Genomic DNA, 18,875 nt, shown 5'->3' with positions numbered 1-18,875 from the left:
CTGATCATTCTCCTGCTCAAAATCTTTAAATATACCCCATTGCCTACAGTGCTTTCCTCACAGTGGACTCCTTGGACTACCCCTGATGGTAGAGACTGTCCAAGATGATCATCCCCATTTTACACATTCTCTGGAAATGCCTCCTCCATAGATAACAAATTTGCTGTCATCTTAAACCTTTTCTCTTCTCACTTCCTTCGTCTTCTTGCACTTACTGAAACCTAGTTCCCTCTTGATGACATTTGCTGACCCTTTCCAGCACTGGTTGCACCTTCATTCATATCTCCAACTAACTGGTCGTGGTGGGGGAGTTGGATTACTCCTTGCTCCCCATTGTCACTTCAAGACTCTCCCTTTGCCACCATCATTCAGTGATACCTCTCCTTCTTTGAGGTTCATTCGATCCATAATTATTACCCAGTCAAGATTCTAGTAGCTGTTATCTGCAGGAAACTCCCCTTCCACCTTCAATGAGTTCAGTGTCTGGCTCACAGTCTTTCTCTCCTTTCCAACTCCTGCCTTTACACCAGGGAACTTCAACATACATATTGATACTCCCTCAAATAGTTTAATCTCCTAATTCCTCATATTTCCCATGAATAAGTCATTTCCCATGACCTACTCCTCCATCCCACCTCAGATATGCACAGAGATGGTAATACCCCTGATCTTGTCATCACCCACAAGTGTTTCACATCCATGTTCATGAACTTCCTTTATCTGATCATAATCTATTGTCATTCTATCTTTCATTTTTTTTCCTAGACCATCACCCCTACTGGCTACCTTCTTTTTCCTTCCACGTCTTGAGCTCTTGATGAATTAATTTGGCTCTACATTGTCTTCTTCTCTCTAGTCTTTTATCCTATTGAAAATCATGCCCTTCCAAATGAAGCCTTGGATTACTCCAACCACCTGTGTCTCTCCTACCCATCTGCTACTGAACAAAACTAGAAAAAAATCACAGAACTGTCCTGACAGGGTCCACTACAAGTTCATGTTACATAATCTCAACTGGGCCCTCACTGTGACAAGGTAATAATACACTTCCCTAATCTGTTTCCATTCTTGATTGCACTCACCACAGAAGTTTTTCCAAAACTTTTCGTCTCTTGCCCTCTCTTTCACCTGAGAACATTGCCTTATATTTCTCAGAAAACATTGATACTATTTACAGAAAGCTCCCTCCTTTCCCCCATTCCTCATTTCCCCTCACATGGATAACTTCTGCCACTATCTCTCCCTTCACCCCTGCTTTACATAAAGAGGTGGCCCTTCTCCTTGCAACATACAACTTGATCCCATTCTATCCTATCTTCTCCAGCAGATTATCCCATCTATCATTATTACTCTTTTTAATCTTCAGTGTCTCTTTGTCTACGGGTTGCTTCCCTACTTCTGACAAACATATCCATGTCTCCCTCATCCTCAAAAAACCCTCAGTTGATCCATCCATCCCCCTATCTACCTTTTGTGGCAAAACTCTTTGAAAAGGCCATATACAATGGATGCCTTCCTGGAATTCTCTGCAGTTCAGCTTCCTATCCTATCATACAACTGAAACTGCTCTTTCCAAAGTTACCGGTGATCTCTTACTTGCCAAATCTAATGGCCGTTTCTCAATCCTCATCCTTCTTGATTTCTTTGCAGCCTTTGGTTCCGCCCCTTTTCCTTCATACTTTTTTCCCCCTTGGTTTGCATGACACTATTCTAGCCTAGTTCTTCTACCTATTTGATTACTCCTTGGTGTCATTTGCTAGAACATCATCCAGTCCATACCCACTAACCATGAGTATCCCCTAAGGCTCTGTCCTTGGCCCTCTTCTCGTCTCTTTCTATAATATTTCACTTGTTGATATCATCAGTTCCAGTGGATTCAGTTATCATCCCTATGCTGATGTTTTTCCAACCTCTAGCCATAACCTCTCTCCTGACTTTTACACTCCCATCTATCTCCAACTACCTATTATATATCTCAACCTAGATGACCTGTAGTCATCTTAAATTCAACATGTCCAAAAGTGAACTCATTATGTTTCCCTAATTATCTCCCCCCTCCAACCCTTCCTCTTCCTAACTTCTCTATTACTGTCAAGGGTATCATCATCGTCCCAGTCACCTGTCACCTAGGTTCAAAACCTAATTTGCATCCTAGATTCTTCACCATCTCTTACCTGTCACATCCAATCAGTTGTCAATTTATTTTGTTTCTACTTCCTAACATCTCTCTTATATACCCTCCTTCTCTCTTCTGCCACTCTGGTGCAGGCCTGCATCACCATGTCTGGACTATTGAAATAGCCTTCTGATTGGCTTCCCTGCCTCAAGTCTCTCCCCACTTCAATCCATCCTCCACTCTTAAGTCAATTTGATCTTCTTACAATGCAGGTGTGACCCTATCTTCTTTCAAGTCCCACCTTTGGCAAAGAGCCTTTCCCAGGTCTCCTTAATCTTAGTACTTTCCCTTTGAGACAACCTCCAATTTTATACACACACAGGTACCCGTTGTATACATATATGTGTGCATATACATGTATGATATATTTATCACATATATGTACCACATGTGTGATATATACCATATGTGATATATAGGATATGATATTGTTTAATTGAATTTAATCTCCATGTCCCAGCTAGTAAATGGTCAAACTGGGAGACCCAAATCTGGTCTTCTGATTATAAATATATCTTATTTGTACATTGTTGTTTTTTATGTTGTCTGCCCCACTAGACTGAGCTCTTTCTCAGTCTAATAAGGAAGACTCCTTGAGAGCAAAGACTGTTATTTACCTTTCTTTTTATCCCCAGATTTAGAAAAGTGCCTGTCACATAGTAGGTGCTTAATAAATATTGATTGACTAACTGATGCTTTGAGAAGTTGTGATTTCTAATACTCCTTTGAAGAGGAGAAACAAATCAGAGAGAAAGCATAACAGGGAATTCATTGGCTAGAGCTTTCTTTACAAGAAGCTTGCTTTTCTCCTTGAAAAAACAGGATAGATTGACCATTGTTTTAATCACTTACGCAAGAAACTGTAAGGTTTTTCTTTTCTTTATCATAAATTTAAGAAATATAACAATATAACAATATAAACTAAAGATGGAAAAGTAGTTTGAGGCCAGGAGTATGATGTAGATTTACTAGACTTGTATTCAGAGGGCCAGATTTGAATCTCCCAGCTTTTTTTTTTCCAACTATTTGGGACATGGAGATTCAATTCAATTAAACAATAAACAATTAAGTGGTCCCTTGAAGAAGTTTTACCAAAAGAACTCAGACCATATTCTCCTATTTCTTAAATTTATTCATGCCCTCCAAGAAGCCTCCCTCTAACTCCTTAGTCACAAGTGATCTAGACCTTTCTGCTGAATCCTTCTAGCCCAGGGCTTCTGATTATCTTGAGCACTTGCATGACCTTGGGCAAATCATTGGACCTTTACAGGACTCCATTTTTCATCTGTAAAATGAGAGCATTGGGTTAGATGGCCTTTGAGGTCTCTTACAGATCTCATCAAAGATCTTCTGATCCTACTTCTTATCAGTCAATCAATAAACTTTTATTAAGTGCCTACTATGTGCTAAGCACTGTGCTAAGTGCTAGGAATACAAAGAAAAGGAAAAAAATAGTCCCCACTCTCAAGGAGCTCACAGTTTAATGGAGCATACAACCTGCAAGCAACCATGTCAGACAAGATCTACACAGGATAAATTGGAAATAATTAACAGAGTGAAGGTACTGGGACTGAGTGATTGAGAAAGGTTTCCTGTAAAATGTAGGATTTCAGCTGAGACTTGAAGGAAGCCAAGAGGCAGAGATAAGGAAGGAGAGCATTCCTTCTATGGGGACCAGCCAGTGAATGCACATGGAGCCCAGAGATTGGAGTATCTTGTTTGAGGAACAGCAAGGAGGCCCGCGACAGTAGGTTATAGATTATATTGTGGGGTATAAGACGGAAGAAGACCATACAGATTGGGAAAGGGCTTTGAATGCCAGAGGATTTTATATTTGATTACAGAGGCAAAGGGGAGCCCCAGGTTATGGAGTAGGTCAGATCTGTACTGTAGGAAAATCACTTTGACAGCTGAGTAGAGGATGGACTGGAGTAAAGAGAGATTTATGGCAAGTAGATCAATCAGCAGACTATTGCAATACTTTATACTTGCATATGGTATATATACTATGCTACACATAATGGTATTTAAGTGATATAAAATGATAAAGATTCTTGTATATTGCCTCTGTTTTTCATGTTTTCCTAAAAGAAATTCTTTTGTATAAAAGATTCTTCCTTGAGAAATACTAGGAATTGTATTTGATATTGTTATGATCAAAGTTGGTTTTAAAAGCAGAAAGAAATTTAAAAAGAAATGAGGAGGCATATGTGGGAGGTGTTGCAAAGTTTTCTTCATTATTTCTGTCCATGTCAACTCTTCTAATAAGCTCCTTGAGGATAGTCCTGTCTCACTTATGTCCAAATCTTCTTCAGACTATCTTCTTTGCATAGATCCTGGCTCACCATAAGTACATGGTAGATGTTCATTGAAGGAAGCATCTGAGTGCAGCATGTTGAGCACTGTCTCGGGATTCAAATGACCCCTCTGGTGCTTACTTCCTGGGAGATTGGACTAGATGACATCTCTCTTCTAGATCTAGTTCTAGAATCTAATGAATGAAAAGTGTGTAATCACAGTAGTGATGGAAGGCAAACCATAAAGGGATGATCAAAGAGTAGATAGTTAAGAAAGTAGAAACATGGATCCTAGACTTTTGCAAGAGTTTAGCAATGAGGTGGGGGAGGGAGATGTCAATGTCCAGACTTTGGTCTAAGAAAGACAAATAGAATTAGGTTGTATGTGTATTTATTTCTCTCAAGTGGGCAGGCGTGCATGCAGGTGGAGCTGCAGTCAGAACCGAGCTCGCTAAAGGATTAGGTGAGGGGTGTTATAAGACCATGAAACATGGAAGTGCCCCTGACTCAGGACATTTATCATTTTGTCAGCCAAGATTGTAGTTTCCAATAAGCAAGGAAGTGCCTCTGACTCAGGATGTCTGTGCAAGCTTAATCCAGTCTTGTGGTTGCTGACACAGCAGGAGGAATTTGGGTTCACTCAGAGAGCATTGCAAAGGATTTCTGGTATGTCAAGCTCAAGGGATGCTCAGCCTGCCTCCTGATTGGCTGATTCTGATTCCCAGGTCAGTTGGGCCTCCTCTGGACAGTAAGGGAGCTCAAGCAAATCAAGGTGGTTAGTAGAGTCATTAACCATTCCATTTTAATAGAGATGAGATAATAGCTGGAGGGAATAAAAGCACCAAAGGAAGGTCATTTTAGTTTGGGGAAGAGCTCTCTGTGTTTGTAGGCATATGGGAAGGAGCCAGGAGAGGGGGAGAAACTGAAGGTGCGTGGGGAGGGTGTGGAGGAGGGGTGGAAGGCTGATTACTGGAACAAGGTCTTAGAGGAGCTGGAAGGAAATAGATCTAATCAGCGGTGTAGGTAAAGGAATTAGCTTTATACTTGAATGAACCAAAGAAAAACTCAATAGTGTTAAGGGAGAGAGGAGAGAGATGAGGTCCAATGGGCTGTGTAGTAAAACCCCCAGGGAAGAGTCTTTCTGGTATCTTGTGAGCTGTTTTGTTTGAAGGGGTTAGTATTTCAGGGATGAGGAGTTAATGTGTCATCAATGTCTGCCATTGTGTAAGAGGAATGACAAATGTGTGTACACCTCTCTGTTCTACTGATACATTAACTTTTCCCTTAAACAAAAGCAAACAAATGAATAAAAAAAAAAACAATTATTGTAGTAAAAGGGATGGAGGCCTCAGGAGAATTATGCTGGGACTCTCCACAAGTTCTCCAGGGCTCAGCTTAGGGTCCTGTGTCCTTCAGTTTTTTTGGTTGGGTGGTTGGTTGGTTAAGGTTTTTTTTCGTTTAGTTTTTAATTTGTTGTTGTTGAGCACCAAGACACTACTTCTATGGCAGGAAAATCTCTAAGAAGTCATTTTGAGTGGGAGGTAAGCTGCCCTATCTGCCTTCTTTCTTCAAACCTTCTCAGCACTCATCTGGTCTCTCCTCTCGTTATAAAAGCTTCCAGACTCTTTACAAATACTAATCTCTCTAACTACAAGTTAGACCCATTAGACTCACCACTGTCTCCCTCCAGCTCTAATACTACCTTGCTCCACTAATCAGGGGTAGCTTGGTAGCACAGCCGATAGAGTGCCTTGCCCAGAGTCAGGAGGACTCACCTTCCTGAGTTCAAATCTGGCTTCAGACTTACTTACTAGCTGTGTGACCCTGGGCATGTCATTTAACCTTGTTTATCTCAGTTCTCTCATCTATAAAGTGAGCTGGAGAAAGAAATGGCAAACCACTCCAACATCTTTGCCACAAAGCCCCCCAAATTGGGTCACAAAAGAGTCTGAAGGACTGAAACAACCAAACAACAACAAAGGAAGGCCTTCACACTCCATTCCACCCTCCCCACCCCTATTCTGGGACCACTTTTCAAAGAGGATAGAGAGGGAATGAATTTGCCTGAGGCTCTGCCTCTTACACATTCAATCTCTTCCAGTCTGTGTCCACTGGCTTGGTTTAGCCTGAGGGAGAAAACCTTACCAGACTTCACTTTGTTTTGCAATGTTTTATTGAATATCAACCAACCAAAACCAATTGAGATTCTCTCCTTTGGTTCAAAACCCAGTCAGGTTTTGGCTGGTATTTTGGATCTAGGTTCAAATCTCTGTCCTATATTTGTATCTCTGTATACCACAAGCTATTCAATGGTCCCTTACTCTTTACCTTTCATTTATCAATAATGAATCATACATCCAGGGCCATCTCCAGTCATCCTGATCTACATCTTGCCACTGGACCCAGATGGCTCCAAAGGAGAAAGTGAGGCTGATGACTTTGCACAGCCCTCCTTCTCTTACTTAAATCCAGTTCATATGCAGGTCATGGCATCACCTTCCTGATGTCATGGTTCTCTTCAAACACGAAAGACAAACAACAGTGAATCACACAACCAGTTACAGGAGAGCAGACATTTCATCTAAGCAATGAAATCATACTAACTCCTTAAAGAAAAATCATAAAGGTAACTTTTGAGAAGAAAGATAAGTTTTACAAACACCTTCTGCCCCCATGCTGAAAGAGAGAGCAGAGGAAAGTTAAAATATGGCACCATCTTTCTCAGATCTGAATGGGAACAGTTCAGTAGTGCCTTAGTCCAATCCAGTAAGTCAATAAGCATTTATTAAGTGCCCATTATTATATATGACTGGCACTATGCTAAGTGCTGGGGACACAAAGAAAGGAAATAGATGATTCTAGGCCCTAGAGGAGCTCACAATCTAAAGGGCAGGAGACAAGCAATGTACAAACAAACTAATGATGGGATAAATGGGAAATAATTAATGGAGGGAAAGCACTGGAATTAGCAGAGATTGACTTCTTATAGAAAGAAAGGCTTCTTATAGAAGGTGAGAATAAGCTAGTCAGGTCTCTTAAAATAACAGTGATGATGATGATGATAACTAGCATTTAGGTAGCATTTTAAGGTTTGTCAAGCACTTTACAAATGCTATTTCATCTAATTCTCACAACAACCCTAGGAGGTAGGTGCTATTATTACCCCCATTTTACAGATGAAGAAACAGAGGCAGGTAGAGATTATGTGACTTGCCCAAGGTCACACATATAGGTAATGCCTGAGGTCTGGGCTTCAGCAGCACTGACCTTGCCCCAGGGCCTCACCCAACACAGGCTGATAGAGCCTCTGGCCCCCTCCACAGTCTTCCTGGGCCCCCTCCAAGAACCTGACCTCCCAACAGGGGCTTACTACACCACTGAGGGCCTCAGAGTCAGCCCTGAGCTGGAGAGAGATGACAATCACAACACCCTCAGTTCACAGGCCTACTCCCCTAAGTAAGGCATAGGCAAATGCAGATGGAGTCTAGCCATCTCAATACCAGGTGAGTCTTTTTCCCTGTCTCCTTATTCCTGCTCCTTCACTCTGCTTGAGTCTCTCTCTCTCTCTCTCTCTCTCTCTCTCTGCCTGTCTGTCTGTGTGTGTGTGTCTCTCTCACAAAACTCCCAATATCCTCATACATATGCAGTTTTCCCTTCTTAGGAAGTATCTTCTTTCCAAGGACATGCTTAAACTCCCCAGCTTCCTCCAAGCCTCTGCTATGGGAAGCTTTTACTGATTTCCCCTACTTGTTAGTGCTCTCTTCTGCCTCTAATTATATTGTATTGATTTATGTTTTAAATTATGAATTATCACAATAGAATATAAAGTCCTTAAGGGTAAGGTCTGTTTTTGCTTATGGACTTTATATTCTTCTGCTATGCACTTTGCCCACAGAGTTTAATTAATGCTTATTGGATTGAGCTAAATCTAGTGCCTGAGCAAAGGTCTCACCAATGAGGCAATGAGGTCTCAGGCAGTAAAGAGTTCACAATTTGCCTGGTGAGTTCGCACCTTGTCCAGCCCTGTTCTAAGTTTCTCTGCTAAACATATACTAAGAGACTAACTGTAAGGCCTAATTACAAAGTATTAGGAATCTAATATGTTTATTCAAAGAATAATCTGTTTTGTTGTTGTTGTTGTTGTTTAGTCATTTCAATCATGTCTGACTTTTCATGACCCAATTTTGGTGTTTTCTCTGCAAAGATAATGGAGTGGTTTCCCATTTCCTTCTCCAGCTCATTTTACAAATGAGTAACTGAGGCAAACAGGGTTAAGTGACTTGCTCAGGGTCACACAGTTAATAAGTGTCTGAGGCCAGATTTGAACTCAGGAAGAGGATTCTTCCAGACTCCAGGCCTGCACTCTATCCAGTATCTACCTAGCTGCCCCTATATCTATTTTTTGCCCTTAATCTATTTTGAGGGGACCGCATTGAGAGAGCAATGCTTAACTCATAAGCAAAGTGGGACTCATTGCTTCCAATGAGTCACGAACAGTATCCCATCTAGCGAGGATTGCACAGAGTTCAGAATCAATCCAGAAATGGGATGCACTTCCCTAGTCAGACCAGATCTAGAGTATTGGGCTAATTCTCAGCTCTACTCTTTACAAAGGACAAATTATATCATAGCACATACTAGATCACAGACTTATGAACTTTTTTATCTAATTTTAGGCTAATTTTCCTATAAGTTTTATGCCATGAACCCTGATTCTCCTTCCTCTCACTCAGTATTTCCACGCCTCTGTGAAGAGAAGGGAATTTTTTGGTTTCTCCTGAGAAATACTTTGAGGAATAGCATCTCCTTCCCCCTCCCCCACCTAACCGATCTTACCAACTTGGAGCTGTGCACTAAAAAACTAGTAAAGCTAGGTCTGGATCCCCATGAATAATGCATCCCCTGATATGGTGGTCTTGTGTATTCAAATTCACATTATTTGAAGTTATAATGATGTAAAATGTGATTATTACTTGCTGCCCCATGGAAACATGAAGTGCAAATTTGAATAATGCAACCATTTCAGGAGATTCGTTATTCACACTGACTGGGTATAACTAGTATACAAACAGTTAAAGAATGCTTTTGCAAATACACATTCCTTTGGGTAAGTCTCACTCAAAACAAAACATAGGTAGGGAGAAAACAGAATAGCAGCTAAAGCCCTCTTTTCCAGATTATCAGGCTCTACAAAGGCAATCTAAAAAAGCTTGAAGAAAAAGAAGACTGTCTAGGAACAAAGCTGAAGAACAAAAGGAATGGGAGAAAGGAGTGAGGCTGTGGCCCCAAGGCCCAAGTCTAATGAGGACCCCTTTCATTCCTTTAATAATGACTTCAGCAAAGAAAAGCAAAATATGATATGTAACTCCAGGTTACACAGAAGCTGTAGAAGGTTAGAATTGTATTTTGGTCAGACAGGAAAGAATGGCCGGAAAACAGGTGGGTAATGACACTAATAGGCACCAATGGGATAAGAAGGATAGATACATAAGAGAGCCCACAACACAGGGGCTGGAAAAGGAGAACAATTAGAATAGAAGCTGTGAGGGGGAGGCTGGTTCTAGGATCCCTAGAGGTATTCCTTCCCAACCCAGTTATTGTTCCTTTGTCCTTTGTTCTTGAAGAGAATCCGTGACATCAGGAAGGTGTTGCCATGACTTGCAAGTCAATTGGATTTAAGTGAGGGAGGGCTGTGCAAAGTCACCAGCCTCACTTTCTCCTTTGGAGCCATCTGGGTCCAGTGGCAAGACATAGATCAGGACGACTGGAGATGGCCCCCCTCCCAACCCTGTAGGAGAAGTGAAAAAGTCCTTAAAGTCAGAGCATGGGGCCCTGAAGTGGGGTACTAAATCCCTACCATGAGTTTCCGAAGTATCTCTTGCTTCTCTTTAGAAGTTTCAAAGAACACAGCAAACCACATCCTTTTTATCTGCTTCCCTCCTCAATTTTTCCACCAGGAGTTTGGCAATACTAGGGCCTAGATTTGGACATTGTTTATTGTGGGTCAGCTGGAGCCCTAGCTATACGCAGAGTCACGCTGCTAGGAGCCATTCTAATGTTCATTTAAGAAGAATCATAACTACAATGAGCTATTGCTGGCCTCCCTCCTATGGCTCATATATTCACATTCCGCTCTTGGCTTAGACAACATGGTGTCTATTGACTCTGCTTTTATTCATTCCTGTCTTCTTATTTTATTATGATGATTGTGCTTTGGAACATGAGTCTCCATCCATAACTCCAGTTAAATTCTTTCAACACAGCGCATACATTGAGTGCATAGTTTATTCTAAAGCTGAGTTTGTTGAAATTCACATCCATTATCTCCTATCTCTGTCTACCAGGACTACTGCAATATGCTCTAACAAGGAAGGGAGAGACAATTTTTTACATGAGTGAACTTTGTAACCTAGCCTCCCTTTAAAAATGACATGATAGAAGTTGGGAGTTCTAGGAAAGAACCAGGAACACCTAAAGACAACTTTTTCATTTGAATGTTAATTGAAGCGCTCATTACCTCCCCTTGAATTGGTGGCCCTCAAATTCAAAAGTCTCATTTCTTAGGATTCTACTGTATTTATAAGTGAGTCCCTAAGGGAAGCACACAATTAGCAGAGACCAGTGTGATTTCACCTAGATACATAGCACTGAATCTCTGAACTGGCACCAGAAATAACTTTGCCAGGGGAGTTAGGTAATGGTTTCCACATGTGAGAGAACAAACAGGAGTGAGTGTGTGTGTGTGTGTGTGTGTGTGTGTGTGTGTGTGTGTGTGTGTGAGACCATCTGGAAAGCTGGGAATCAGGAGTAGGAGCTGAAAGAAGAAGGAGGAAGGTTGGTAGGTACTCTTTTGTTGTTGTTCATTCATTTTCAGTCATGTCTGTCTCTTTGTGACCCCATTTTGGGGTTTTCTTGGCAAGCACACAGAAGTGATTTGCCGTTTCCTTCTCCAGCTCATTTTACAGATAAGGAAACTGAGGCAAACAGGGTTAAGTGACTTTCCCAGGATCACACAATGTCTGAGGCCAGATTTAAACTTAAGAAGATGAGTCTTCCTGAATCCAAGCCCAACCCTCTAACCATTGCACCACCTAGCTGCCCATGGGTACTACTTAGTGGGACTCAAAATGGAGCTAGGAACAAGACCAGCAAACAGAGCATTATATGAAACAAGGTGATGGACAGTTTTTCAGCCACAGAAACTTAAAAATAGATACAATCAAGGAAACAAAGGAGTCAGAGATCTGGAGGTCAAAATTGCCCTCTCCTAGAAGGTGTTAACCTGAATAGAGAGTTTGCTGTGAATTAAGACAGAGGAAAAAGATGAGGAAGAGCCAGGAAAATGGCCAAAGCAATTTTGCACATGTACTAGGTATAATTGGTTTGGAGCAATTTCATCGAGGTGGAGATTTCCTAGAGAGGAAAGATCTCAGGCTCATCTGCTCTTCAACTGAGAGTCTCAGAGAGTTGCCTCTGCCCCTCAGAGGCTGATTGACTTGCCCAGGGTCACACAGCCATGATGCACCAGAGTTGTCATTTGAATGTGTGTCTTCCTGACTCTAACCCAGAGTTCATTTTTCTTTCTTCCTCCTATTATATTTGCTCTCTCTACATTCATGTGTATAGAAGTTCCATAAGAGATCAAACTTCATGCTAATGACCTGAAACAGGTGAGAAGTCAGGAATCTGAGAGGAATTACTATTTTCTTTTATAGTAATAACCAATTATGAAATTAAGATTGAGGTTTTTCCTTTCTATTTCCTCATTCAGGGTCTAGCCCTTGCAGGTCAGTCAGTCAGTCTCTGAAGGACATTGCTAATAGATGAGATTATTCATATGCTCCTAGTATATGCTCTGAGATCTTGGGCAGGACCCCACCCAACTAGAAGACCTTACAAACAGAATCTAATCTAGGAGAATTCTTGCCCTTAGGAAATAAGCCTGCTCCTTGGAACCCTTCATTAGAATTTAGGGTGACCCAGCTTATGCAGGAGAAAACCAATCAGAGTGGTCTGGGTAGAGATGGATTCCTTTGTCCAGATTGCTGGAGGCAGCTGAGTCCCATGATCAAGTCATGTTCTCAGAAAGAGGAGCTAAAGACTTTTAGCCCACCTCCTCATTAATATGTCTACCACCTTATTGATTTTTCACCAATCAGGGTTGATTTTCACCTGTCAGGGACACCTCCTTTTCCAAAGATATTTAAGCATTAGGCATCTCCATGGTTTTGTCTGGAGAGAGACCACTGACCATCAACTTATTGATTATTTGTTAGCCTAAATAATAAATTGATTATTAATTACCCAGAAACTCTTGGCCTTTTCCTTCACCTCAATTCAAAGAGAATACAGGTGACTAGTCAAGTGCGTTATGTGTGGACAGAATACTGGACTTAGAGGGAAGAGAGTTTGACTTCCACTTCTGGGTTTGAATTCTGCCTCTGATAATTTCTAATTGGAACATGGATTAGTCACCCTCTCTGACACTCTGATTTCCCATCTGTAAAATGATGAAGATAACCTGTAGTACCTACATCATGAGGTTATTGTGAGGCTCAACTGAGACTATATATAATGCTTTGTAAACACTAAACTGGGCAGGTTAGTGGCGTAGTAAATTGCATGCCAGGTCTAGAGTCAAGAAGACTGCTTTTCCTGAGTTCAAATCTGTCCTTGGACACTTATTAGTTGTGTGACCCTGGGCAAGTCACTTGACCCTGTTTGCCTCAGTTTTCTCATCTATAAAATGAGCTGGAGAAGGAAATGGCAAACCACTCCAGTATTTTTGCAAAAAAACAAAACAAATGAAAAAAAAAACTTCAAATGGAGTCACAAAGAGTCAGATACTCCTGAAAAACAACTCAACAACAACAACCACCACCATTAAACTAAAACATTAATGTCAATTATGATTATGCAGTAAGGTTTCTAAGAACTGATACAAAAGGAATATGGAGAGACAGGAGAATGAGGTAGAATGAATGTTGGGTCTGGAGGCACAGGATTTGGATTACTACCTTTGTGACTTTATGAGAATGACTACATCTAGGAGTATGCTGGTAAATATTTTATGATAAACTCCAAAAAAATGAACACAAGATACACTTTCAAGTTTAACCTAAATTATTATCATTCATACTCATTCATATAAACACTCATACTCAATCAAACTCTTAAGTCTAGGCAATCAACAACACAATAGATCAAGACCTGATATGTAACATTTGCCATTTTTGGAGATATAAATGCTTGCACCGAAAATTTAAGGGCTCTCATGAGCCAAGCTGGCTTCAGTTCACCTTTGACTATACTCCTGTGGGCCTTAGATTCACTCATTTGTAAAATGAGGATGTTGACTTCTAGGGTCCCTTCCTGCTTATACAACTATGATCATCTCTGTTACCTCCAAGAACAATGATTGTGTGGGGGAGGGGAAGACAGGATAAGGATGGGATTGGTGATTTCATCGGTATAGAGGGGGGAAGGGAAGGGAAGGGAATAATCATTTATAAAGCACCTACTACATTCTAGGCACTGTGCTAAGTGCCTTACAAATATCTTATTTGACTGTTTACAACAACCCTATAAGGTAGGTGCTGTCATTATCCCCATTTTACAGTCATGGAAACAGCGTTTACATGGGATTACATAGATAGAAAGTGCCTTAGGCCAAATTTTTACTTAGATCTTCCAGACCCCAGGCCCAGCACCACCTGGTTGCCTAGAGAATTCTAATGTGAAAAAATTCTCTCTACCAACACATGTTGGCACCTTCTCTTCAACTTATAGTCTTAGAGTTGTCTAGAGTTAACTCAAGAAGTTAAGTGACATGGCCAGGATCACACATCTTATATGTGCCAGAAGCAATATTTGAACCCTTCCTGACATTTATATAATACGGACTATGGTTCAGGTACTTTTCAAATATTATCTCATTAGATCATTATAACAATTCCTAGGAGGTAGGTGCTATTATTATTCCCACTTTAAAGTTGAGGAATCCAAGGCAGACAACAATTAACTGACCTGCCCAGGGTCATACTGCTAGTAAGTATCAGTGGCAGTATTTGAACTCAGGTCTTCCTGGCTTCAGGTTCAGCACTCTATCCACCACACAATCTAGCTTCCTCTTTATCAATTGACTAATTGATTGATTAATTTTTCTCCTTACAACAATCCGGGGAAGTAGTTGCTACCACCATCCATCTCCATCTTACAGATGAGGAAACTAAGGCAAGTAGAGATCAAGTGACTTGCCCCAGACTTATACCACACCACCTCTAATGAAACAGGAGGGCATTATAAACCCTAAAATCTTCATGATAGCTTGATAATACTGAATTGAAATGTCAAAACATGTAAACAAGCCTAACAAACAGTGTGCTTTCTTGTATTTTGCAGAATTAGGAGGAAGACTTATAAAGATATGGAACCCATCATCACAGGGAGGAAGAAAGTAGAGTGACAAGCCTGCTACCAATACCTATGAACAATCTCACAGTAACTTGTATTTATCGGACTTTAAGATTTTCAAGTAATATGCTGCCTTTGCAGGACAAAGAGATGTTAATGGTAAGAAGGCTATTTATTCAACATACTGCATAGAGGAGCTGCAAAGACAATGGCTTCAAAGGTCTCATGTCTCTATGTTTTGACAGTTGTGTGCTGGGCTAGCGCTCTTTGGTACCTAAGTATAACTCGTCCTACTTCTTCCTATTCCGGCTCTCGGCCATTTACTAACGTTGCTGCAGCCAGGAAGAATGTTACCTTTGGTAATATAAGAACTCGACCTATAAACCCTCACGCATTTGAGTTTCTCATAAATGAGCCCAAGAAATGTGAGAAAAGCACCCCCTTCCTTGTCATCCTCATTAGTACCACACACAAGGAATTTGATGCCCGACAGGCTATCCGAGAGACGTGGGGAGATGAAAACAACTTTAAGGGGATCAAAATCGCCACTCTCTTTCTCCTAGGGAAGAATGCTGATCCTGTTCTAAATCAGATGGTGGAACAAGAAAGCCAAATCTTCCATGACATCATCGTAGAGGACTTCATTGATTCATACCATAACCTCACCCTCAAAACGTTAATGGGGATGAGATGGGTTGCCACTTTCTGCTCAAAAGCCAAGTACGTCATGAAAACAGACAGTGACATTTTTGTAAACATGGATAATCTCATCTATAAACTACTAAAACCCAACACCAAACCAAGGAGAAGATACTTCACTGGCTATGTCATTAATGGAGGACCAATCCGGGATGTCCGCAGTAAGTGGTACATGCCCAGAGATTTGTACCCAGACAGCAATTACCCACCATTCTGCTCGGGGACTGGCTATATCTTTTCAGCCGATGTGGCAGAACTCATTTACAAGACCTCACTCCACACGAGACTGCTTCACCTTGAAGATGTGTATGTGGGACTGTGTCTTCGGAAGCTGGGCATTCACCCTTTCCAAAACAGTGGCTTTAATCACTGGAAAATGGCTTACAGCTTGTGTAGATATCGCCGAGTCATTACTGTGCATCAGATCACACCAGAAGAAATGCACAGAATCTGGAATGACATGTCAAGCAAGAAACATCTCCGGTGTTAAGATTTTTACAGATATAAATATCTTTTATTTTCTCTTTCTTTCCTTCTTCTTTCTTTCTTCCTGCCTTCCTTCCTTCCTCCCTTCCTTTCCCTATCCCTTCCTTTCTTCTTTTTAATTTGGGAGGCTGTATTGTTGGTAGTTTACAGATGTTACTATGGGAAATGAATTGTGAAGGAGTTTGCAAAAAGTAATTTCCCCCTCACCCCGTCCCCTCATGTCTTAGTTTCTTTTATCACCAGTTTACAAATGTCACATTCTCATTATACAGATGTTACACAAGTTGAAAGTGCCAGATGCCAATCTCAGGGCATAGGGCATTGCCATTTATTCTCAAAAAGCAGCTCCCAACCTGAGCTCCCCGAAAAAGAAACTGGCTAAATGCTACTCAGCTACAGCTACTATCCTTCTGAGATAGAAATCTGGTTCTGAGAGAAGGAAAGTCACCTCACAATAATGCCTTCATGTCATCCCTTCAAAGAGAAAATAACTGTTTAGAAACCCATTTAGAAATAGACAGAGTCAAGACACGAGTGGGAGTATTTCTGTTGTGTGTGATATTTACATTGGTTTTTTTCCCATATATTGGCATGTAAAATGTGTCATATGTACAATTCCACCCCCAAAAAAGAACTTAGTTCTGGCAGGAAGACAGCGTTGGATGAGTGGGAATTTGAACGTGAGAATCAGATGTTGTAAAAGTTCAGGAAACAACTTTATTGCTCATCCAAGGATTAAACACGTGATGGGCAGCAGGTGGAATGTATGGAATGCTATTTAACAAAATAAATAGGGGATTTATTCTCAGTTCTTTCAGAACAAACATAAAATTGTGCCTCCAAGGAAAATTGCCAAATGTAACTTTACCTGCTTCAACCCAGTATGCAATGTCACTGAGTTCACTTGGAATATGTGGGTCATGTGGGCACACAGTTCCAAACAAAGAAAATAAGCAAAGCTGATATGTGGCCAAGAAGAATGTTACATCACAATTCGAAGATAGCAGATTCTGAAAGCATGAAAAGAATTAGAGCCCTAGGAATTAGGCAAAGGGCACCAAATCTGGCTGGCACACCAAGTGCGAGCAATGCGTACTTCAGTACAGTTGAATGTTAGCAAGGTCCCCAGTATTACATGCAATTGCATTGGCATTGAGGTCTTCTCAGGGGCAGAGTTTCAAGAGTTTTGCAGCTAAGGGAGGGAAAGCCTAGGTTCCATTCCTTTCTCTGCCACAAGACTCACAGTGTCAAAGGAGAAAATGATGGAAACCTCAGTGTGCCTCAATTTACTCATTTGCAAAATGGTAATTATTTAAAAAAAAACCTACCTCCCGGATGCTGTGAATTTTAATTCATGTTTGCCAAGTACCTTGAAATCCTCAGCTGAAAGGTGCTATGTATGTGCGAAGTATTATTATTGTATTATTATTATTATTACTATAATATCAGTAACCAGTAAGTAATAGTGAGAGGCAGTGGAAGCATAGTATCTAAAGGGCTAGCCTTGAAGTTAGGAAGACCTGGGTTCCTGTCCCACCTCTGACACTGTGGGTAAATCACTCAACTTCTCAATGCCCCAGGCATTCTGACTCTACAGCGTCTGTTTTGTGTTGGTGAAGAGAGTTTCTGTACTGAGAGCTTCTTACACAGATTAAAATCATGGGTCCAGTTTCCACCTCTCCCTCCCCCCCTGAAAAAGCAAACTAGTAATACTAGTAATATACCACATATATTAATATAAAATTCACCACTATTAATCTGGACTATAGATCATCATGGATCATAAATCACTAAAACATTTCTTTCTCTCTAATTTAGCTCAGGAGTTCTTAACCTAGAGTCCATGAACTTTTTTTTTTAATGTTTTGTTAACTGTATTTCCATACAATTGGTTTCCTTTGTATTCTTATATATTTTATTTTATGTCTTTAATAACACTCTTATGAGAAGGGGTCCTCTGAAGCACACTGACAAAGGGGTTCACAAAGCACCTGTGGGAAGCTTCAACTATTTATGCTTCCTCTGGTATCACTTAATGAATTATTACTTCCGTGCATTGAGTGCTACCCCTCTACGCTAAACGATAATGTGTCTTCCAAAGGCTGGGGACGTAAGGTATATTTTGTGTCAGAAGCTTCTGTTTTTTTCAGATGTTGGAATAAGCTGAGTTGCTTGGAGAAATATGCAACTTGAAATCTCCCCAGTTGTTTTAATTATGGCCTCTCTGGGATTTGGAAGATGGGAAAAATTAATTCGCTTTACCACTCACCTTTCCAGAAGGAAGAATAAACACAGCAAAATTAATAACAAACCAAACATTGATGATAACACAGCACACATTTGGAAAGTTTGCCATACTTTGGAAAATCCCAGCTTGCTTATGATCAGTGAGGATAAACCCCATGATATGAAGACAGTACCTTGTTTTTGTTGTACCCGTTTTGATTTGCTGAATTGTTTCAGTCCTTAAAAAGTAGTCCTCTGGAAAGTTCTTTACATCTCACATTCCCAGAAATGTAAGACCTAGTTAGTCACTCCTCTTAATAAATACACACATACACCTATATACATATATATGTATATAAACACACATATATATGTATATATGTATGTGGGTGTGTACATATATATACCCATCCACCCACATATATGTGTGTGTATGCATATATATGTGTGTATACATATACATATGTACATATACACTCACATATATAGTCAGCTTATTTCAATTTGGACAATACAAGAAAAACATTTAAAAAGTTGGGGAGAAATTGGACCCCACAAGATCAGTCAGCTCCCCTGTT

The 18,875-nt window shown here is 40.6% G+C and overlaps 1 protein-coding gene across 1 annotated transcript; it reads left to right on the top strand.

The window, feature by feature from the left end:
* Nucleotides 1-15,094: 15,094 nt before the first annotated feature.
* On the top strand, nt 15,095-16,075 carry B3GALT1 (beta-1,3-galactosyltransferase 1). Its single transcript, XM_027865765.1, has one exon. It carries the CDS (start codon nt 15,095-15,097, stop codon nt 16,073-16,075), a length of 981 nt encoding a protein of 326 aa, XP_027721566.1.
* The last annotated feature ends 2,800 nt before the right edge of the window (nt 16,076-18,875 follow it).

The sequence above is a fragment of the Vombatus ursinus genome, unplaced genomic scaffold (genome assembly GCF_900497805.2).
Source record: "Vombatus ursinus unplaced genomic scaffold, bare-nosed wombat genome assembly UNPS02014779.1, whole genome shotgun sequence".
Taxonomy (NCBI): Eukaryota; Metazoa; Chordata; class Mammalia; order Diprotodontia; family Vombatidae; genus Vombatus; species Vombatus ursinus.
This window is presented reverse-complemented; position numbering and strand designations above follow the sequence as displayed.

Coding starts and splice junctions, on each gene's coding strand:
- B3GALT1 (XM_027865765.1), top strand. CDS start 15,095: ATGGCTTCAAAGGTCTCATGTCTCTATGTTTTGACAGTTGTGTGCTGG.